This window comes from Symphalangus syndactylus, chromosome 3 (genome assembly GCF_028878055.3).
Source record: "Symphalangus syndactylus isolate Jambi chromosome 3, NHGRI_mSymSyn1-v2.1_pri, whole genome shotgun sequence".
NCBI classification, from domain to species: domain Eukaryota; kingdom Metazoa; phylum Chordata; class Mammalia; order Primates; family Hylobatidae; genus Symphalangus; species Symphalangus syndactylus.
This window is the reverse complement of record NC_072425.2, coordinates 43,472,697-43,497,174: the sequence shown is the minus strand read 5'-3', so window position 1 is coordinate 43,497,174 and position 24,478 is coordinate 43,472,697. Positions and strand designations below refer to the sequence as shown.

General features: G+C 38.4%; 1 protein-coding gene and 1 pseudogene across 1 annotated transcript; one reads left to right on the top strand and one right to left on the bottom strand.

Annotated features, from left to right (window-relative positions):
* Positions 1 to 373: 373 nt before the first annotated feature.
* On the top strand, positions 374 to 5,393 carry LOC129479096 (zinc finger and BTB domain-containing protein 10-like; annotated as a pseudogene).
* A 222-nt stretch (positions 5,394 to 5,615) lies between these two features.
* BAAT (bile acid-CoA:amino acid N-acyltransferase) lies at positions 5,616 to 21,744 on the bottom strand. Its single transcript, XM_055271663.2, has 3 exons — positions 20,428 to 21,744; positions 11,463 to 11,665; positions 5,616 to 6,349 (listed from the first exon to the last, which is right to left on the bottom strand). The coding sequence occupies exons 1-3, from the start codon at positions 20,888 to 20,890 to the stop codon at positions 5,762 to 5,764; spliced, it is 1,254 nt and encodes a 417-aa protein (XP_055127638.1). The 5' UTR covers positions 20,891 to 21,744; the 3' UTR covers positions 5,616 to 5,761.
* Between the last annotated feature and the right edge of the window lie 2,734 nt (positions 21,745 to 24,478).

Genomic DNA, 24,478 nt, shown 5'->3' with positions numbered 1-24,478 from the left:
ATATAAAGAACTGGTTTGGACTGGAAATATCCACTATAATATAGAAAAAATATATTTTACTAGATATCAATAAAAATCCAGGTTGTCTTTTAAAAAATTACCAGGAATAATTATATATCCAGGATCATACTACTAAACTTTCTAAAAAGGAGATAATTTTTATTGTAATTAAACTATTATATTAAAAAAGAAATTTTTAAGATTCTGTTTATGAAAGAAGTACATTGGTATAACATCTAACTCAAAAATATCATGAAAAAGGACACAACAGTTTAATCCCATTTATTGATGTTAATTAAGAATACATCATGACTAAATGAGTTTCATTTCTCAAATGCAAAGATGACTAAATACTAAAAAATTATTTATTCCATTTAGATATCCAGAGAAAAACCATAGAATTATTTCTGATGATGCTAAAAAGGCACTTGAAAAATAATTCAAAAAATTCTTAGTTTAAAAAAATTTTTCATAGACTATAAATCAAGGGATATACATGAGGCCAAATACCAACATCATACTATATAGGCAAAAACATTCCTCTTAAAGTCCCAAACAGGAAATAAGAAAATTACACCCATTATGACAACTATTATATAACTTTGGATTGGAGGTGTTAGCCATTGCATGATTATTACTCATATAGTCAAAGGAGATGTTCCTATTGACTGGGTCTATGAAATATGACCACTTCTATAACTGAGAGAGGAGGGAGGCTATTAGTCTCACTCAACAAAATGGAATGATTTTACTCTAAACAGAGGGAGTATCAGAAATCAGATAGAAGGAAAAGAGTTTAGGCACACACAACCAAAGTGTCCTCAAGTTACTTCCACTACTCTAATTCTTCACTGGCTCCCCACCTACCTACAAAACGATTAAAATATATTTCTAGTCATCTATCTTCACCTTGATTATCCACCAATCACCTTCCACTTCCATACATTGCAATTTAGTAGCTCAGAAATATTTGGGCTGTGACTTGCCCCTTAGAGAAAACTCCTCAAAGTTGACCTTGGACAAGGTTACTTGGATTGCACCATGCCCAGGACCATAAAATTATGTCCTGCAAGCCAGATAACCTACAGCCAATTTTTGTACTGCTTGTGGGTTAAGAATGGTTTTTACATGTGTAAATACTTGGAGAAAAAATAAAAAGAAAATTACTATTTTGTGATGCAAAGACTATATGCAAATTTTAGTGTCCATAAATCAAGTTTAATTGAAACACAGACAGTCATTCATTACACACTATCCATAGGTGTTGCTGTGCTATCATGGCAGAGCTGAGTAATGGTGACAGGGACCTTATGGCTTGCAATACTGAAAATATTTGCTATCTAATACTTTACAGAAAGAGTTTGCCAGCTCCTAATTTAGAGACACACAATCCGCTCATCATGGCTGTGTCCCCAAGTTGCAATTCTGTGAATTTCATATGGTTCCTTTCTCATTGCTGAGAACGCCAAAATGTTGGACATTTTGAAGCACAAAACTAAGTTTATTTAATTTTATTAGCTTTTGCTGAATTATTGATTGTAGACCCATTCTGTGATCTTATATCCATATCAACTTCCATATTGCCTTAAACTAATGGATTATTTTCCCAGATCTAGTTTTCTGATAACAATTGCATTACTATTTTAAAATGAGAGATCTAAGCATATTTAATTTGAGTTTTAGGACATCAACAAATGTCAACCTCTGTTTCATTTCATGTCTCTTTTATAAGCCAGGGCATTCTGTAGTATATAGTGGTAGCTTTTTTTCCCTTACGTATTGCTATGATTGCAAACTGGAACATTTTAGGTCAGGTACAACAGTGTATGATATTGGGTTAAGTGGAAACCGTTTTTCCCTTTTAAAGTTAAGGCGACCATTCTCAGTCCTCTTGCCCTTCTCTTGCTGTGACTTCCCCTTACAATAAAAGATCGAAGACATTCCTCTGTGAAGGGCAGGAGTGTAGGAGCTGGTGAAGGAGAGACTGTCCAGAACTTCCCGCTCATGCAGTCGAAGTCTCTAGTGCAGAAGCTGCAGTGCTCCTTTCAAAGACCTTGTAGCTCAAGGACTTTCCCTCTCTGCAGCATTCCAAGGATACTGGCCTTATATCTCGAGGTTGGTGCCAACTGACCCCATGGATGATGGAGGTCTGAACCTTCCCCAAGTGGGGCATGATGAGCTTTCTTGGGGGGACCAACAACAACAAAAACACCCTTCTCCTGTGGTACCGCATCTCTGTTGAGTACAGACTCCATGGAGATAATGCCAAAGAGTCAGGAATACCATTAGAGGAGGAGTACTGTGAGTGTACTAGAAGACTAAATGAGAATTATTACTGCTGTCAACTTCTGTGGCAACAAAATGAACAAAAAAAGAAAGGTAGCCTTTGTGGTGTCAGCACTGTGGTAAGCAGAAAATCTGTAAGGCTCCTAAGAACATCCTGGTTGCTGGCAGCCATTTCTTTAAGACTTTATATAGCATTAAAAACTAAGAAAGCCCTAACCGAAATAATACTACCCACTTAGATATTGCTGCAGTCAAAATTTTTCAGTCTTTGTAGACTTCTTGTATTCTGGTAACCTGGTGCTCACAAGCCAAAATAATGACAGTGGCCTATCTTCAAACAAGTGAAATTTCAAACTTGCTGAAATTTTATTAAAGATTCCTAAATTTATTAAAGATTAAATATAGGCATTAAATCAGAAGTTCCATGGGTCTGCAGTTGTGGACTATAATAATAGAAAACCAGGCTGGGCATGATGGCTCATGCCTGTAATCCCAGCACTTTGGGAGGCCAATGCACATGGATCGCTTGAGGCCAGGAGTTCAAGATCTGCCTGGCATACATGGCAAAACCCTGTCTCTACTGAAAATACAAAATTAGCCAAAGGTGATGGCTCACACCTGTAATCCCGGCTACTCGGGAGGCATGAGAATTGCTTGAACCTGGGAAACAAAAGTTGCAGTGAGCCAAGATTGTGCCACTACCCTCCAGCCTGGGTGACAGAGCAAGACTGTCTAAACAAACAAACAAACAAAACTCAGTTAATAGAGATGGTCTGTCTTCATCATGGTATCAAAAAATTGCCAATTTTTGGGCAACAATAAATCTTACCAATTTGGCAAGTAATATAAAAACTGAAAATGATGGCTGTAATGTCAACAAGGGCCAAACAGAAAACTACCAAGTGAATGACAATAGTTGGATCCAGAATGCATCTCCTGAAATGGCTGAAAACAAATCCAAAGATCAAACAAGTGTTTGCTTGGAATAATATGGGCTCTCAGGGAATTCAAGAAACTGGGAAATATGGAGGAAAAACCAAACTACAAGGAGATTTATTTATAATACATCATCTAATAATGAAACAAATTTGGAAGATTACTCAATGATGCAGCCACCTACTGCCTTTTCAGAGGAAAATATGCTACTCACATTTGAGTAGAAATCTTGGAAGAACCAGATTTGGATGTTGCTTTACTTTCAGGGCCAGATGATGATAAGAATGTATTGGCTGAAGCTGGGTCTAATCAAGATGGAGGTGATGTTAGAACTTCACATGATTTTATAATAAGTATGGATTGATGCCTGGCACTTCAAGTGACTTCAAGTATGAATTGATACCAGATACTTTGATTTCAAATATGGATTATTGCCAGAATCTTGGCCAAAACAAGAAACTTGGGAAAATTGTGAATCATTCGTGTTAGGTTGTTCTTGTGTTGCTGTAAAGAAATACCTGAGACTGGGTAATTTATAAAGAAAAGAGATTTAATTGGATCATGGTCCTGCAGGCTTTACAGAAGCATAATGCTTGCATCTGCTTGGCTTCTGGGGAGGCCTCAGGAAGTTTACAATCATGGCAGCAGGTGAACGGTGAGGAGGCATCTCACATGGTGAGAGAGGAGGCAAGAAAGAGTGTGAGGATGGGGAGGAGGTGCCACACACTTTTAAACAGTCAGATCTCTTGAGAACTCACTCACTATCATACTCTCATGAGGACAGTACCAAACCATGAGGGTCTACCCCCATGATCCAAACATCTCCCACCAGGCCTCACCTCCAACACTGGGGATTACATTTCAGCATGAAATTTAGGCACAACAAATATCCAAACCATATCATCATCTCTAATCATGAATAAGTTAAAATGCCATCATTGTAGCTAAGCAGCCAAATGCAAACAAACACTAAAAAAGCACTTGCTTATTCATACAGGAGTTAGATCATTTAGCTGTGATTTTTTACACTTGAAGAAAACATGTAAGAAAACATTTCTTGGTGCATAAGAAGGATAAAAATGCAAATATATGGTATGTAAGATCATGTTAGCAGCCAGTGTTGGAGTAAGACATGGATCTTGACCCTATTGTTTTTGTGTAGACTGTACCAATAAATCACAACCAGGAAGGCCAGAAAGTGTAGATGAGAGACAGGATACAGAATCCCTCATGATAAAGACTATGAGGAGAATGAAGTAGGAGAAGCTGATGAAAAGCGGGTTGATGCTGGAGATCAGAATGATCCATCTCAATGAGACGAATTAGCAGATGTTTCTATGTCTCTAGATATTTAACTGACCCACTATATTCCTCAAGGATACTGCATTTGGACATAATACAAATTGACAGTTTGGAATGTTGAACTTAAAGTCTTGCAAAATGTGGTACATGCTAGATGGTAGTTATGTTGCTATGAGAACTGTATGATCAAAGCCTTATAGCAAAAAAAAAATGTTTTAATATTTGCAAAGGACTGTACAGCAAACAACCATGTGGTTGAATTATATGGAGCCCTCATATATTCAGTTGGTTATCAAACTAAAGTATTTTTTATTTACGGGATGTACAGTAACTATTTGGGTCTTACGGAAATATAGTACCTGTCCTTATAGAGCTCACATTCATGTGCTACTCTAACATGACTGAAGAAATTCATTGTGGAAGTACAGTGACAGTTGACCCAATCACTCAGTTTATCAAACTCCCCAGGCTAGCCTGTACTAGTAGAGTTGTGTTTCTATTTTTATTTTTTAGTTTTATTAATTTTATTTTTAATACAGATTTTCAGCAAGGGGCATTTTCAACCTAATTGGTTCTATTTTCTTCTATTTTCCATTTTAATTTGCTTTATAACTTAAACCAAGGCTCTTCTAGTCTTAGTTATTATGTCTCAATTATGTGCCAATGGGCATGTTTTTAAGAACTGAAGAGGTAATTCATTGCAATGAACTAACTGACTTCCTCCATTCCTTCTTTCCTTTTTGACATGAATTTTAATACCCCACAAATGAAAAATGATGTTGCAAAGTTACCGTGGTGAAGTTGAAAAATATCACTAAAATGATTATAATTTAGTATTAATTTTCTCCTGCTGCTCTAATCTGATAAATTCTTACTATATAGTGTTTTCTGACATAGTATTTGGTTTTAGATATCTGTTACTTCGGTGCTATTCTTGTTTGCCTTTTCTTATTTTTGCCAGTGTGCTATACCTCAGTCCTATTTAGAAGAACTGATGGAAAGAAAAGTCATGTAAATAATAAGTAAAATGATTTGTTTTATGATTTATCCACCATGTTATGCATAGCTTGTTATGCAGTATAAGTGAAATATCAGGTTTTTACCCTATGCTCTTTTTAATCATTAAAATTAATACAAAATGTGTGTGGCAGTTGGGGGAGACATTCCACCATGAAAATTGAGAGAAGGTCCTGGTAAAGAGATTTGCTTCTTTATTTTCTAGGAATATCTAGTCTTCTTAGAGTTGACTGGTCACATTTGGAATGAGGTGCTTCCTGAGAAATCTCTGGATCTCCTTCCAAGAATGTTCCTGTGCAGCTGCGTGTGGGATCACCTCTCCTCCCCAGTGTAACCTCAAATCGTGGGTCGTTGAGGCACAGCACAGAGGAGAATAGGGAGGTTCTATCAGGTGGCCTGCCCCAGGGTAAGATAGCAGGGTCCAGTTGTTCTTCCCATGTGTCTTCAGCTGTCCTATGGCTTGTTCAGCATGTGCTTTGCTGTTGATAGTCTTATCACCTTCTCCTACAATGAAGAGGAATTGCCCCTGGGCCTCCTCAATAGGAAACAAATATTGACTGGCCCCAGCTTGAGTTGTCTCAAAAGTGCGATAGAGCTCTAGTAACCCCAAGGCATTGGTGGATATTAATTGTGCAGAATGGGGAAGGGGCTGATGGATCTGACCACGATACACCTGTGGAATGCCAAAAGGAAAGTTGGTCCCATTAATAAGTACCGTGGCAGTGACTTGCTTTAGGTAAATAGCCATAGATAGTCCAATCTGTACTCCTTGACATACAGAGACTACCCCAACGCCTGAGCCAAAGACCTGAAAAAAATAATAGAAATGAGAAATTATTCTGGCCTTCATTTAGGAAAACTCCACAATCTCAAACAACCAAAGAACTTCACTGGCTAATGAGAACACGGCAAGTATTAATCCTACCCACATCCCTAGCTATAGAGTTCTGGAATATATAATATGTATTCAAAAGAAATACTCCAAAAATATGTCAAGCTTTACCGACTGTATATTATGGATTCAGTATTGTGTTAGGTTCTGAGTTTAAAATGCCCTAAAGAAATGCAAATGTCGTGGGGAAAATAAGAAATGGCACATGACTATTGTGAATCATGTGGGTCAGGGTATAGATGATTGGTACACTTTCCTCCCTTCAGAGGAAAGGGCACCTTGTAGGAAGAGACTGAGAAAGAAAGTGAGATCAGTAGGATAGAGTTGAACGGAGGATTCTAGATTTGTTTTGTTTTTTCCAAAAGTTTTCTCATTGTGGAGAAAAATGTCATAAAGGAGGCTTGGCTCAGCTTCCTGCCTCATTGTCAGTCATCAAATAAGCATCCTTAAATTATCTACCCTATGGCAAGCACTGGGAGTCACAGAGAGAAAAGGAACAATCTCTTGTCATTAAGGAACTCACTGCCAGATGAAGACACAGGAGGAAAAAAAAACACAATAGAAGACTGGAGCATCATAAATTCTATGATATAAGAATGCATATAGGCTAGACTGCCAACCCAGATTAGCAGGGAATAAAGGCAGGATCAAAGAAAGGCTCTCAGAGGAAATGGGCTACAAAACAAATGAGTCTTCATATCGAAAAATGAAAGCCAAGCCTGGTTAACATAGTGAGACTCCATCTCTACAAAACTAAAAAATTAGTTGGATATGGTGGTGTGTGCCTGCCTGTAGGCCCAGCTACTCAGGAGGTTGAGGTGGAAGGATCACTTGAGCCCAGGAGTTCAAGGCTTTAGTGAGCCATGATTGTGCTACTGTACCCCAGCCTGGGCAATAGAGTGAGACCCTGTCTCAAGAAATAAAAATAAAAAGAAAGTCAACAAGAAGGAATGGTATTCTATGCTGAGTATAGCAGACACTGTTAGTTGCCTACACAGGAGCCATTCTCCACAATTTCAAAGCTAATATGACCTTGATTTTGTGTGGCATAGCAATATATCCAGCCCCAAGGGATAAATTCTGATGGATCCTCATCTATTTCCCTTTCTCAGCCTCTCTTCTAAGGCCAACATATTCTACCTAAGGACTTTTCCCCCCCCATGCAAAATGACACAGAATCATGAAGAGAAAGCCTATGTTTATGATCATTCTTTTTAGACTAGGATGCTGGCCTGTTGACTTAATTCCTGAAGCTGCCAGAGTCATTCTGTGACCTTCAGAGTAAGGCTAGAGAATTGCAGAATTGTCAATCTAATTTCCTTGATCAAAAACTACACTGAGTTTCTAAGCCAGAGTTTGAACCACCTATCACCAAACCTGTTATGTAAGAGAATAAGATACCTTATGTTGATGTTGTTTAAGACACCATCAGCCACTTTTCTGAGAAATGTAGCCAAAACATTCCTAATGTATTCACCATGGGAGAAACTCATGCAAAAACTGAGAGGCAATGAAGAGCAAGGCATTTAGAGGAACGACAAGTAGTTCTTCATGATTTTAATTTAGAGTATAAGGTGGGAAATAACATAATAAGTCTGAAACAGAAAACACCAACTTTACGATGCATAGCTTTGAAAGATATATTAAGCATCTTCAGTTTTTTTCCTAACTAAGGAGGAAAATTAGGACAAATTTTATGGATGGGCATAAGATAAGACTGAATAAATATGCGGAAGTCAGATCATAGGAAGTTTTGTCTAACATGCTAGGAAGCCTGGCCTTTATCCTATAATAAATAGGGAGACTCTTAAGCAAATGAGTAAAATAGTTGTGTTCTAGGAAGGCCCATTTTACAACTCTGACTTGCATAAATGGAGGCAGAAAAGCCATAGCTTAATGCACTAATATAAGCAGGAAATTATACTGTCCTGAACTAAGGTAACAGCAGTAAAAATGAAAAGGAAACTACATGTTCATGAGTTATTTTTTAGTATTGAGTGTATTGCTCCCAGTTACCAATTTGGTTGGGAATTCTAAGGAGGAGTTAAAGAAAATTGTTCTTTGTGCCACAAAATAAAGCTCTGATTCTCCCTGAGCACTGGTTCCTGGCAAGGACAGAGTCCTAGAGAGAAGCATCACTTTTCTAAAACCTTTGTTGACTTCCTGTATTTATTTTAATTGATCTCCTATATTTTAAAGGCATTTTATAAACCAATGTTTGGGATATTTTCCCTACTACTTAGAAACACATGAATCAATATACAACTCATGCCAAGCTGATGAAAATGTGAGAAATTCTTAGGGTAAGAGGGAAAAAAAAAACTAAACAAATGGAATGAGTCATATATACTCTCTATTTTCTACTCTGCATATTTAACAGGGGTGGCTTGAATCAATTAAAAGTTCCTTTCAAGCTCTGAAATTCTATATTTTTTAATTTTAATTTTATTATTTTTTATTTTATTTTTATTTTTTGAGACTGAGTCTCATTCTGTCGCCCAGGCTGGAGTGCAGTGGTGCAATCTCGGCTCACTGCAACCTCCGCCTCCCAGGTTCAAGCAATTCTCCTGCCTCAGCCTCCTGGGCTGGAACTACAGGCACCCGCCACCACACCTGGCTAATTTTTGTATTTTTAGTAGAGTTGGATTTTCTCCATGTTGGCCAGGCTGGTCTTGAACTCCTGACCTCAGGTGATCTGCCCACTTTGGCCTCCCAAAGTGCTGGGATTACAGGCATGAGCCACTGTGCCTGGCCTAATTTTTGTTTTTAATTGACAAATAATAATTATACATATTTATGGGGCACAATGTGATATTTCAGTGCATATATACATGGTGGAATGAACAAATCAGGATGATTAACATATCCATTACCTCACAAACTTACCATTCCTTTGGGTAAGAACATTTAAAATCTAATCTTTTAGCAATTTGGAAATATACAACACATTATTATTAACTATAGTCACCATGCTGTGCAACAGATCACCAGATCTTAGTGTTCTTGTCTAACAGAAACTTTGTACCCTTTGACCTACCTTTCTCCCCCACCTCTCCCAATCCTATATCTTAATATATAAGATAGAGAGCGACAGTTATGGTAAGGAAAGATGGGAACTCAGAGTGGATTTGGCCATGAAAGATAAAGTAAAAGCAAGTATAACATGAAAGAACAAAAAAGCATGACTCAAATCTGTGCAGGCTTTTTAATGTTTCTGGCCCTTGCCAAAACAGTAACTCTTATTACAACTTCTATCACAAAATTTGGGATCAGGAAATTATGAGTTCTTAGAAGTTACTTAAAATCAACACATAGAGAAATAAGACCTGCAAGAAAGATCTCTGTTCTTATCATCCTTCAGAAGAGACAATGTGAAGCAGGTTTAATGGAATTTCTCAGAGTCTGGGGAAAAAAATCTGGTTTCCAGGCCTGGATTAATCATTAACTAGCTATCTATGTGACACTGGCAAGAACAGTGATGAAAAAGTCATGCAGCAAATATAAGGGGAACAAGGCAAAGACAATGAAAAAAGAGAGTCACATAACCTCTCCACTTCTCATCTAAGCCAAGAAGGCTCACAATGATAATACTGACTGACATTTCAAGGGCAGTTCCATTATATGCATCAAAAATAGCCATTTAAAATGTTCACTACATCAGTAGATTGTCAGTAATTGTTGCTTATCTTATTTCTGCAAACCTGATTATATTTTGGTGATCCTTATATAAAAAACCATGTAGTATGGAGATTTAATTTTATTTCAATTCTTATTAAAAAAAAAATAGAGGCCAAGGCAGGTGGATCACTTGAGGTCAGGAGTTTGAGACCAGCTTTCCCAACATGGCAAAACTCCGTCTCTACTAAAAATACAAAAATTAGCCAGGTGTGGTGGCATGCGCCTATAGTCCCAGCTACTCAGGAGGCTGAGGTAGGAAAATTGCTTGAACCTGGGAGGTGGAGGTTGCAGTGAGCTGAGATTCTGAGATTGTGCCACTGCCTCTAGCCTAGGCGATAGAGCGAGACTCTGTCAAAAAAAAAAAAAAAAAAAAAAGGAAAGGAAAGAAAAAATATTGGGCAATTAACAAGGTTTAATAAACTCCAACTCTGTCCCATATCATAGGAAAGCACTAATAGTATTATGTTTAAGGGCTCACGAGTAACTAAAAATTCAGACTCATTCTTCAAAGAAATACAGATTATCTGTCCAGTTAAGTATAGTGATGAGAAAAATGATAGCTAGTTAATAATTAGAGCTATAAGATAAGGCTGAAGCAGTATGTAGAAGTCAGATCACAGAAAGTTTTGATAGAAAGTTTTGTCTAACATTTGTTCATCTTTGAGTGCTTAGTATTGCCAGGTTCTATGATAAGCATTTTGCATGCATTATCCTTTTTTCTTTCTTTCTTTTTTTTTTTTTTTTTTTTTGCTTTGTCACCCAGGCTGGAGTACAGTGGCAGGAACGAACATGGCTCACCGCAGCCTCAACCTCCCAGGCTCAAGTGATCTTTCCTCCTCAGCCCCTGCTAAGTAACTGGGACTACAGGTGCCTGCTACCACACCCAGCTATTTTTTTAGTATTTATAGAGAAAGAGTTTGGCTATGTTGCCCAGGCTGGTCTTGAACTGTTGGCCTCTATTAATCCTCCCATCTTGGCCTCCCAGAGTGCTAGAATTACAGGCTTGAGCCATCACACCCAGCCAGTCCCTTTTTAAAGAATAACCATAATATCCCATGACTTCTGTTAACTTCCAAGTACGATTCTCAGTGAACTTGAAATTCTATTCATGCCCATGTTATTTATAATTCACATGATTTATTTCTCATCCAGTGTCTTTTGCTCAGAAAGACAAAATGCATAGGAAGGCAGCCTGTGCACATTGTAGTATCAAAAGGCACTGGCTTCTGGCCAAGTGTCAGATCATGCCACTGCACTCCAGCCTGGGTGACAGAGCAAGACCCTGTCTCTTAACAAAAACAAAAACAAAAAAACCCCAGGGACTCAAACCTACTGAAAAGGCAAAAATTACCTTTGGATGTCTCAGGAGAAAGTTGGCAGCCTCCTCAAAATATTCCAAATCTGTTATTTCTGGTTTGGCGGGCAGGTCTTCATAGTTATGGTAAGCCAAGGCCAAGGAGGCGAAGCCATGACTGGCTAGGAGGCTGGCCCGAAATTCAAGCAGCCCACCCAAACCACCAAACAAATCAATTACCCCTGGGAAGGGACTCTCTCCTGAAAAATAACAAAACAGAGAAGGTGTGGAAAAGATAAGAAAAACTTGAAAATACAAAGCAGAAATGCAAATGATAAGATAATAAAAGAAAAGATAAAATAAAGAGTAAAAACATGAGAACACAAAGCAGAAATGCAAAATTACATTCAAATGTAATTTTGAAATTAACATTTAAATATTTAAATACAATTCCAACACTTTTAGCCTTCTACCTGGGGCAGAATTAAGGCCCATTGAATATATAATGGAACACAATATCTGGACGTTTGACTAGGAACTACATTCACAGACATATTTACTTTCTGCAGCTGGGGAAATGGGAATTCACAGTAGTTTCTATACTCTTGTTGTAAAGAAAGGCATAGAAATTAGGCCAGGGCTTCTTAACCTATAAAGAAGTATAAAAATATGCTTTAGGAAATCCGTGAAGATCCTGAAATTACAATATATGCAAAATATGGTATATATATATTTATAGGTGAATTTTACTTATGAGAGGTTCCACACATTTAATTTGCTTCTCAAAGAAATACATGGTTCAAAAAAATTTTTTTAAATGATTGTATTAGCTAAAATCCTGACTTAACACTGCTCTGCTACATTCATTTGACTATACAGTGATGAAATCTTACACCTAAGCTTATGTAAATGACGAGCCCTTTTATTCAAAAACACCATGTTCATTTTCTGCAGGCTGACACATGGTAAAAAGTAGGGACGGCCAGAGTATCATTCTACACTCACTCCATATAGGCAGCTTTTTTCCAAAATAAAGCAGAGCCCACACACTGAAAGAAACTTACGATGCACTTATTAGGGATATTCTATTCTTTCATAAGTGGTTTTAACTAAGACAGAGTGATCCCATCCATATTTGAAAGGAGTGGCTTGATTTAAAGGAGTATTGGGAATTTTTTTAAATTACTATAATTAATTACAATGAATAAAGAAGAAAGTGATGTTGAATATATCTTAGTTTTAAATTATCATTTGCATAAATGAATAACGATATTTTTACCATCTGATTGACAAGAATGGGGGAACACTTAAAAGCACTGAGGCTTTTATCTTGGAAGAATGTTACAGTCAAGAAATATTTGTGGGAGCCAAGATGGCCGAATAGGAACAGCTCCGGTCTCCAGCTCCCAGCCCCAGCGACACAGAAGACGGGTGATTTCTGCACTTCTGCTTGAGGTACTGGTTTCATCTCACTAGGGAGTGCCTAACAGTGGGTTCAGGACAGTCGGTGAAGCGCACTGTGCGCGAGCCAAAGCAGGGCGAGGCATTGCCTCACTCGGGAAGCGCAAGGGGTCAGGGAGTTCCCTTTCCTAGTCAAAGAAAGGGGAAATAGACGGCATCTGGAATATCGGGTCAGTCCCGTCCTAATACTGCGCTTTTCCAACGGGCCTGGAAAACGGCTCACTAGGAGATTGTGTCCCGCACCTGGCTCGTAGGGTCCTATGCCCACAGAGTCTTGCTGACTGCTAGCACAGCAGTCTGAGATCACGCTGCAAGGCGGCAACGAGGCTGGGGGAGGGGCGCCCGCCATTGCCCAGGCTTGCTTAGGTAAACAAAGCAGCTAGGAAGCTCGAACTGGGTGGAGCCCACCACAGCTCAAGGAGGCCTGCCTGCCTCTATAGGCTCCACCTCTGGGGGCAGGGCACAGACAACCAAAAACTCAGCGAGAACCTCCACAGCCTTAAATGTCCCTGTCTGACTGACAGCTTTGAAGAGAGTAGTGGTTCTCCCAGCACGCAGCTGGAGATCTGAGAACGGACAGACTGCCTCCTAAAGTGGGTCCCTCACCCCTGAGCAGCCTAACTGGGAGGCACCCCCCCCAGTAGGGACAGACTGACACCTCATTCAACCGGGTACTCCTCTGAGACAAAACTTTCAGAGGAACTATCAGACAGCTGAATTTGTGGTCTCACGAAAATCCGCTGTTCTGCAGCCACCGCTGCTGACACCCAGCCAAACAGGGTCTGGAGTGGACCTCTAGTAAACTCCAACAGACCTGCAGCTGAGGGTCTTGTCTGGTAGAAGGAAAATTAACAAACAGAAAGGACATCCACACCAAAAACCCATCTGTACATCACCATCATCGAAGACAAAAAGTAGACAAAACCACAAAGATGGGGAAAAAACAGACCAAAAAAACTGGAAACTCTAAAAAACAGAGCACCTCTCCTCCTCCAAAGGAACGCAGTTCCTCACCAGCAACGGAACAAAGCTGGATGGAGGATGACTTTGATGAGTTGAGAGAAGAAGGCTTCAGACGATCAAACTACTCTGAGCTACGAGAGGAAATTCAAAACAATAGCAAAGAAGTTAAAAACTTTGAAAAAAAATTAGAAGAATGGATAACTAGAATAACCAATGGAGAGAAGGGCTTAAAGGAGATGATGGAGCTGAAAGCCAAGTTTCGAGAACTACGCGAAGAATGCAGAAGCCTCAGTAGCAGATGCGATCAACTGGAAGAAAGGGTATCGCTGATAGAAGATGAAATGAATGAAATGAAGAGAGAAGGGAAGTTTAGAGAAAAAAGAATAAAAAGAAATGAACAAAGCCTCCAAGAAATTTGGGACTATGTGAAAAGACCAAACCTACGTCTGATTGGTGTACCTGAAAATGATGGGGAGAATGGAAACAAGTTGGAAAACACTCTGCAAGATATTATCCAGGAGAACTTCCCCAATCTAGCAAGGCAGGCCAGCATTCAGATTCAGGAAATACAGAGAATGCCACAAAGATACTCCTCGAGAAGGGCAACTCCAAGACACATAATTGTCAGATTCACCAAAGTTGAAATGAAGGAAAAAATGTTAAGGGCAGCCAGAGAGAAAGGTCGGGTTACCCACAAAGGGAAGCCCATCAGACTAACAGCTGATCTCTCAGCAGAAACTCTACAAGCCAGAAGAGAGTGGGGGCCGATATTCAACATTCTTAAAGAAAAGAATTTTCAACCCAGAATTTCCTATCCCGCCAAACTAAGCTTCATAAGTGAAGGAGAAATAAAATACTTTACAGACAAGCAAACGCTGAGTGATTTTGTCACCACCAGGCCTGCCCTAAAAGAGCTCCTGAAGGAAGCACTAAACATGGAAAGGAATAACCGGTACCAGCCCCTGCAAAAACATGCCAAATTGTAAAGACCATCGAGGCTAGGAAGAAACTATAGCAACTAACGAGCAAAATAACCAACTAACATCATAATGACAGGATCAGATTCACACATAACAATATTCACGTTAAATGTAAATGGGCTAAATGCTCCAATCAAAAGACACAGACTGGCAAACTGGATAAGGAGTCAGGACCCATCAGTGTGCTGTATTCAGGAAACCCATCTCACGTGCAGAGACACACATAGACTCAAAATAAAGGGATGGAGGAAGATCTATCAAGCAACTGGAAAACAAAAAAAGGCAGGGGTTGCAATCCTAGTCTCTGATAAAATAGACTTTAAACCAACAAAGATCAAAAGAGACAAAGAAGGCCATTACATAATGGTAAAGGGATCAATTCAACAAGAAGAGCTAACTATCCTAAATATATATGCACCCAACACAGGAGCACCCAGATTCATAAAGCAAGTCCTGAGTGACCTACAAAGGGACTTAAACTCCCACACAATAATAATGGGAGATTTTAACACCCCACTGTCAGCATTAGACAGATCAACGAGACAGAAAGTTAACAAGGATATCCAGGAATTGAACTCAGCTCTACATAAAGTGGACCTAATAGACATCTACAGAACTCTCCACCCCAAATCAACAGAATATACATTTTTTTCAGCACCACACCACACCTATTCCAAAATTGACCACATAGTTGGAAGTAAAGCTCTTCTCAGCAAATGTAAAAGAACAGAGATTATAACAAACTGTCTCTCAGACCACAGTGCAATCAAACTAGAACTCAGGATTAAGAAACTCAGTCAAAACCGCTCAACTACATGGAAACTGAACAACCTGCTCCTGAATGACTATTGGGTACATAATGAAATGAAGGCAGAAATAAAGATGTTCTTTGAAACCAACGAGAACAAAGACACAACATACCAGAATCTCTGGGACACGTTCAAAGCAGTGTGTAGAGGGAAATTTATAGCACTAAATGCCCACAAGAGAAAGCAGGAAAGATCCAAAATTGACACCCTAACATCACAATTAAAAGAGCTAGAAAAGCAAGAGCACACACATTCAAAAGCTAGCAGAAGGCTAGAAATAACTAAAATCAGAGCAGAACTGAAGGAAATAGAGACACAAAAAACCCTTCAAAAAATTAATGAATCCAGGAGCTGGTTTTTTGAAAAGATCAACAAAATTGATGGACCGCTAGCAAGACTAATAAAGAAGAAAAGAGAGAAGAATCAAATAGATGCAATAAAAAACGAAAAAGGGGATATCACCACCGATCCCACAGAAATACAATCTACCATCAGAGAATACTACAAACACCTCTATGCAAATAAACTAGAAAATCTAGAAGAAATGGATAAATTCCTCGACAAATACACCCTCCCAAGACTAAACCAGGAAGAAGTTGAATCTCTGAATAGACCAATAACAGGTTCTGAAATTGTGGCAATAATCAATAGCTTACCAACCAAAAAGAGTCCAGGACCTGATGGATTCACAGCTGAATTCTACCAGAGGTTCAAGGAGGAACTGGTACCATTCCTTCTGAAACTATTCCAATCGATAGAAACAGAGGGAATCCTCCCTAACACATTTTACGAAGCCAGCATCGTCCTGATACCAAAACCTGGCAGAGACATAACCAAAAAAGAGAATTTCAGACCAATATCCTTGATGAACATTGATGCAAAAATCCTCAATAAAATACTGGCAAACCGAATCCAGCAGCACATCAAAAAGCTTATCCACCATGATCAAGTGGGCTTCATCCCTGGGATGCAAGGCTGGTTCAACATACGCAAATCAATAAATGTAATCCAGCATATAAACAGAACCAAAGACAAAAACCACATGATTATCTCAATAGATGCAGAAAAGGCCTTTGACAAAATTCAACAACCCTTCATGCTAAAAACTCTCAATAAATTAGGTATTGATGGGACGTATCTCAAAATAATAAGAGCTATCTACAACAAACCCACAGCCAATATCATACTGAATGGGCAAAAACTGGAAGCATTCCCTTTGAAAACTGGCACAAGACAGGGATGCCCTCTCTCACCGCTCCTATTCAACATAGTGCTGGAAGTTCTGGCCAGAGCAATCAGGCAGGAGAAGGAAATAAAGGGTATTCAATTAGGAAAAGAGGAAGTCAAATTGTCCCTGTTTGCAGATGACATGATTGTATATCTAGAAAACCCCATTGTCTCAGCCCAAAATCTCCGTAAGCTGATTAGCAACTTCAGCAAAGTCTCAGGATACAAAATTAATGTACAAAAATCACAAGCATTCTTGTACACCAATAACAGACAAACAGAGAGCCAAATCATGAGTGAACTCCCATTCACAATTGCTTCAAAGAGAATAAAATACCTAGGAATCCAACTTACAAGGGATGTGAAGGACCTCTTCAAGGAGAACTACAAACCACTGCTCAATGAAATAAAAGAGGATACAAACAAATGGAAGAACATTCCATGCTCATGGGTTGGAAGAATCAATATCGTGAAAATGGCCATACTGCCCAAGGTAATTTATAGATTCAATGCCATCCCCATCAAGCTACCAATGTCTTTCTTCACAGAATTGGAAAAAACTACTTTAAAGTTCATATGGAACCAAAAAAGAGCCCGCATCGCCAAGTCAATCCTAAGCCAAAAGAACAAAGCTGGAGGCATCACGCTACCTGACTTCAAACTATACTACAAGGCTACAGTAACCAAAACAGCATGGTACTGGTACCACAACAGAGACATAGATCAATGGAACAGAACAGAGCCCTCAGAAATGATGCCACATAGCTACAACTATCTGATCTTTGACAAACCTGACAAAAACAAGAAATGGGGAAAGGATTCCCTATTTAATAAATGGTGCTGGGAAAACTGGCTAGCCATATGTAGAAAGCTGTAACTGGATCCCTTCCTTACACCTTATACAAAAATTAATTCAAGATGGATTAAAGACTTATATGTTAGACCTAAAACCATTAAAATCCTACAAGAAAACCTAGGCAATACCATTCAGGACATAGGCGTGGGCAAGGACTTCATGTCTAAAACACCAAAAGCAATGGCAACAAAAGCCAAAATCGACAAATGGGATCTCATTAAACTAAAGAGCTTCTGCACAGCAAAAGAAACTATCATCAGAGTGAACAGGCAACCTACAGAATGGGAGAAAATTTTTGCAACCTACTCATCTGACAAAGGGCTAATATCCAGAATCTACAATGAACTCAAACAAATTTACAAGAAAAAAACAAACAAACCCATCAAAAAGTGGGCAGAGGACATGAACAGACACTTCTCAAAAGAAGACATTTATGCAGCCAAAAAACACATGAAGAAATGCTCCTCATCACTGGCCATCAGAGAAATGCAAATCAAAACCACAGTGAGATACCATCTCACACCAGTTAGAATGGCCATCATTAAAAAATCAGCAAACAACAGGTGCTGGAGAGGATGTGGAGAAATAGGAACACTTTTACACTGTTGGTGGGACTGTAAACTAGTTCAACCATTGTGGAAGTCAGTGTGGCGATTCCTCAGGGATCTCGAACTAGAAATACCATTTGACCCAGCCATCCCATTACTGGGTATATACCCAAAGGACTATAAATCATGCTGCTATAAAGACACATGCACACGTATGTTTATTGCAGCACTATTCACAATAGCAAAGAGTTGGAACCAACCCAAATGTCCAACAACGATAGACTGGATTAAGAAAATGTGGCACATATACACCGTGGAATACTATGCAGCCATAAAAAATGATGAGTTCGTGTCCTTTGTAGGGACATGGATGAAACTGGAAAACATCATTCTCAGTAAACTATCGCAAGGACAAAAAACCAAACACCGCATGTTCTCACTCATAGGTGGGAATTGAACAATGAGAACTCATGGACACAGGAAGGGGAACATCACGCTCCGGGGACTGTTGTGGGGTGGGGGGAGGGGGGAGGGACAGCATTAGGAGATACACCTAATGCTAAATGACGAGTTAATGGGTGCAGGAAATCAACATGGCACATGGATACATATGTAACAAACCTGCACATTGTGCACATGTACCCTAAAACCCTAAAGTATAATAAAAAAAAAAAAAAAAAAAAAGAAATATTTGTGATCTGATTCAACCTCCTTATAACCTGACACAACTCAGCTCTCTTTTGTTCCCCCTATAGAAAACACACTTGAAGCAGGAGACCCAGCACATGCAGTGTTCAAGAGGATTCACAAACAGCACACTCTAAACCACTACATCATCCCAAGATGGAAGGCCTATACCAATAAACAGATTTTTAACTGGAGTGGGATAATAGAGGCACAGCAATTTGTGCCATTTAATTCTTGGTCCCTATACATAATAAAGTGGTCTACATACTATTTACTGGGTATTTTAAAAATTCAAATTTATCTGAACAAGTACATGGGTTATGGCGAATTTGGAAAGGAAAGCTTTTATTGCTTTTTTTCTTCTGGGAAATTAACTTTGCTTTATTTGGCCCCACAATAAACTCTGAGAAATGTACCAAAAGATGTTTAAACCACTTATTTATTGGTATTTGGAGATTTCTGTGGGAAACTATGAGTGTTCTGATAAGTTTTATAGCCATTAGGAAGCATGCTATATTATTAGATTCATGGAATAGTCTATAAATATGTAATATTTATAAAGCTAGAGGGTACAAAGTTTCTTGCATCCTCTATATTTGCTGCAATCTTTCATTCCATCTTATCTCCAGCTTATTGTGGCAACAAGGTAATAACCCATGCCTAAACTGAAACTGAACCTGACAGAGCCTGTACAAGGATCTGGGATATGGTTTCCATCACATCAAGATGAGGGTCTTCATATAGCTATAAGATTAGAGCTATAAGATAAGGCTGAAGAAGTATGCAGAAGTCAGATCATAGAAAGTTTTGTCTAACATTTGTTCATCTTTGAGTGCTTAGTATTGCCAGGTTCTATGATAAGCATTTTGCATGCATTATCTTTTTTTTTTTTTTTTGCTTTGTCACCCAGGCTGGAGTACAGTGTCAGGAACATGGCTCACTGCAGCCTCAACCTCCCAGGCTCAAGAGATCTTTCCTCCTCAGCCCCTGCTGAGTAGCTGGGACTACAGGTGCCTGCTACCACACCCAGCTATTTTTTTAGTATTTATAGAGAAAGAGTTTGGCTATGTTGCCCAGGCTGGTCTTGAACTGTTGGCCTCTATTAATCCTCCCATCTTGGCTTCAATGCAGAAAAATTTAGCATAAATCCAAAGCTATGTAAAGCCCATAATGTAGGGACTCCATAAACTGTATGTAGTCACATTCTTAGACAAGCTTCAGAATTGTTGAGATGAAACTTGAGCTGGAGTAGAATATTACCACATTCTTGTTCTGACCCAAGATTAACATTGATTGTAAGGTAGGAAGCAGTGCTCTAGGTATTATCCATATTCAAGTTAAATTTCTAGAGGGATAATGCATTTAAAGTGGAAAAACAATAATAACAATAACCAGAGTAATTCTACAAGCTATTCAAGCTAAATTTCTAGATGGATAATATATTTAAAGTGGAAAAACAAGAATAACAATAAGCAGAGTAATTCTACTCACCTGGAGGGAGAAAGAGAGCTCCTCGAAGGCGGCCTTCTTGAACCTTAATTCGTGTGACACCAGGTGCCACATACCACCTCTCCAAAGTCAGGCTGGCCTTTGGAGCACTGGCAACTTTATTGTTCACTATTAACTCTAAGTCATAAAGTTTTACTTGGACCTGGAAAGGCCTATTCACATCTCTTTTCACCAGTCTTGTTAATAGCTTTTCAGGTTTCAGAGACCAGAAGAGACCCATGGGGTGGACTCCCATATAATCCCCTCCAAGTGAAGAAGCATGCTTCAGGTCCACCTCACCAAATTCATTGGCCCTATAGTGGGCTTGAGAATAAAACATGTCTCCGTTTTCATCTTCCAGTGATGCCTGAAAACTCACCATCTGAAAGGGAGTCAGGCCTGTAGCTCGGATATGCACTGGCTCATCAACAAGTGCACTCACAGGGGTAGCTGTCAACTGGATCATTTTTTTAGTGTGGCACCTGGGATGATTCTTCAGGAATATCTTCAGCAAAACCTCAAAACCTGAAAAAACAAAAAAAGAGGAGCAGTAAAATATAGTAGAGATAAGGGTTGATGAAAGGTGAATTGAATCAGCATTCAGACCACTTAGGAGTCAGTTCTAACCCTCTAGTTCTTTAGAAACTTCCTGATATAGTCTTCTAGTACAGGACACCTGAGAGTTTTCAACAAATTTCTAGAAGACAGTAAGCAAGCTGACAAATTTTATAACAATAATGAACCAGTGTTAAAGAAGTAGCAGCCAAAATATGCATGAATGGTATCAATACATCTAGGAAGATAACACAATCTGTTATACAGAACCTTTAAAAAAATCAGGTACAATGGAGGATAAAAATAAGATGTGGGTTTGAAAATATGGTTATTTATTGAATGTCTATATATATATGAGACATTTGACTTCACGCTAATCCCTTCCCCACATCCTGGAAACAGAATGCCTTGCATCCAAGAGTTTATCTGCAACAGAACATAAAAAAATAGAGGGATCATGGAATAGGAATACCATACAGCCATGAAAAAATGAAACCATGTCCTTTGCAGCAACATGGATGCAGCTAAAGGCCATTTCCCTAAGTGAGCTAATGCAGAAACAGATAACCAAATACCTCATGTTCTCAATTATAAGTGGGAGCTGAACATTGGGTACACATGGACAATGGGAACAGTAGACACTGGGGACTGCAAGAGGACAGAGAGAGGGAGGGGGACAAGGGCTAAAAAACCACCTATTGGGTACTTTACTTAATATCAGGGTGACAGGTTCAGTCATACCCCAAACCTCAGCATCATCACATAATATACCTATGTAACAATCTTGCACATATAACCCCTGATTCTAAAATAAAAGTTAAAAAAAAAAAAAACCCAGAAGGATCTCAAAAGAATGAGAATAAAATCTTTGGAAAGAACAAAAGGGGTGGTGTGTGTATTGCTCTCTAGAGAAAAAACATCCATAGCTTTGTACTTAGGATTTACCCAAAGGAAAGCAAAACTAGAAGCTGACAAGCCCTTCAGGTACATAAAAGTCTTGCTGAGCTTTTTGTAACCTTTTAAAAATTAAGAAATGCCCATCTCCTTTTAATTAGCGTGAAGAAAGCCACAGGAGTTACCACTGTTCTCTCTAACAAACACAACTATCTGCATAAACTACAAAATTAGTTTTGGGGTTGTTGATTTTTTTTTTTTTTGGTCTTTATTTTTGTTTTGTTTGTAACTCATTAGATTACTGAGAATGCAAAGAATCTACATGAATTGAACTCCAGCAAGTGACAAGCTGCTCCATAGGAAACAGGAAATTTTCTCTTCTACATGCTGATTTACAATTATGATAAAGCAGCGAAAAATAAACCCAACAGAAAAAAATAAGGAGAAATCAACAGAAAATTTAATGCACTTTTAATGGGTATGTGTGGATTGGTTTGATAAACTAGAATTCGAAGAAACTGTAGCCACAGAGTAGGTCTTTCTCTACCTGCCAACTTTCTGTAGAGCTTCACCATATGCTCAGATCGAGATCAGGGGTGCAAGCTGAAAGAAATCTGAGGCATTGCAGGCCTTCATGTAAAATAAGGCAGCTGCCTTTCAATGAATGGGGTCAGAGGAGCAGAGTAGAGAGAGAATAGGGAATAGGAAATGAAAACACCCTTGTATCATATTTCACAAACTGTTCTAAAGACAGCAAATTCTTGCTCAGCTGCTTTTCCTTGCTGTAAAATAAGCTACCAGTAATTCTAAACCAATCTAGAATGCATTGTTTCTGGACCAAATATAAGCATGCATACTTAGAAAAATGCTTGGCAATGAGTACTTGGCCTATTTGTCCCCATAGCCATAAAAAATAATGTGATCATGTCTTTTGCGGGAACAGGGAAGAGTATCAAATAGCTGAGGAAAGACTAGAATTTATTTTTAAATTCTATGACTGACTTCCAAAAATCCCTTATCACTAGAAGTATTGGCAAAATATCAGATATTAAGGATCAGATTTAATTCTTTGATATAAGCATGAAATTTTTACTGATAGCTTTCCAGGGCTAGCATAAACCATTAAGTAACCCAAGAAGCATGAGAGACAAGAATGAAGTCTAGTATACAATGCAAGGCAGGCTGAACGATAATGATGTTTTGTTTTATAGGACAAGTCAACATTAATAATATACTCCAGAGAAACTATCACCTACTTGGATGTTTTTAACATTATAGCAAACTAAAATGTCAAGCTTCAAAATGACCAAACTTGTAACTTACAGCTGGAACATTTTGCTGAATTTATTATTATACTATAATTTATAGTGTACAACATCTGAGGACTCAGCACTGTCTTGGCAAACAGACTAACGCCTCCCGCCCATCAAAGGTCTGCGGGGTAGGGGTGAAGCCCTTTTCTCCCCATCAATACTGAACTTTATACCATACAAGAAATCAGTGAAAGGTATACAACAAGGTACAATGTAATTCTATTATATATTTTGCATCTGTTATTTGTGACATATACCAGTATATTTTTGGTTTTGGAGCTATAAATTAATTTAGCAAGCTTCAAAGCTCATAAATTTTAACTTTTCAAATGAGAAGTAACTTTTCAACTAAAGTTTAGGACTTTATGGCTATTAATTTTACTATCAAAATGTCTGAAGGACTCAATTCATTTAATAATTATAATTCTTCTAAATATCATTTGAAGAATTATTTGTGGACACTAGACTCAAGACTACACTAAATCCAAACAGTACACATATGACCTAAGTTTTGAAGTTTTTCATCTCAGTTACCTGTCTTTCAACTTGCTACTTGCTCTCATGCTTTCGTTTAGTAAATACAAACTGTCAGATTCTTAAACTGGACCCTCTCCTCCAAGGCCCTATCAGATAACTTTGTAAATATGCATCTTCAGCCTTTAAGCACCAACACTTTAAGCTGAGACTAATGCCTAGAGCCACATTTCTTATTATAAGTTCAGCACTAAAAATTCATAATTCTGGGGCATTAGCCTAAAATGTACCTGAAAAGTGAACCAAGTTTCAGATATTTTCATAAATCTTAAAACTCCAAACTAGAATTCCAATATTTTTTAAAATATCTCTCATGAAGACAAGGCAACTGTATTTACTGCATCAACACTACTAAAGGATAAGTGACAGCAACAAAGGGACCTACTCATATTTCAGAAGGCCAAGATTTGTCATGATAAAATCTAAAAAAATGGGCAAGTCTCAAAAAAAAAAAAATGGGCAAAGGCAATGAGATCCTAAATACCACTAACATAAAAATAATCAATTTCTATATTTCTATCTTCCTTCTGCTATAAGAGGAACCGAAGAAGTCAAATAGATAATTGTTCTGTCTGAGCCAACAATGAAATCTTTAAGAACAGGTATATTCCCTGTTATTCTCTCAGGGCATTATATTATACTTGCTTTATTTTAAAAAAATAAAACCTTCAAAAATAAAAATGAGTTAGACTTGTGAATATTTTGAAGCATAGTTTCTTGAATTTCTGTGAGAAACTCTTCAAGCAATTCAATTTTTC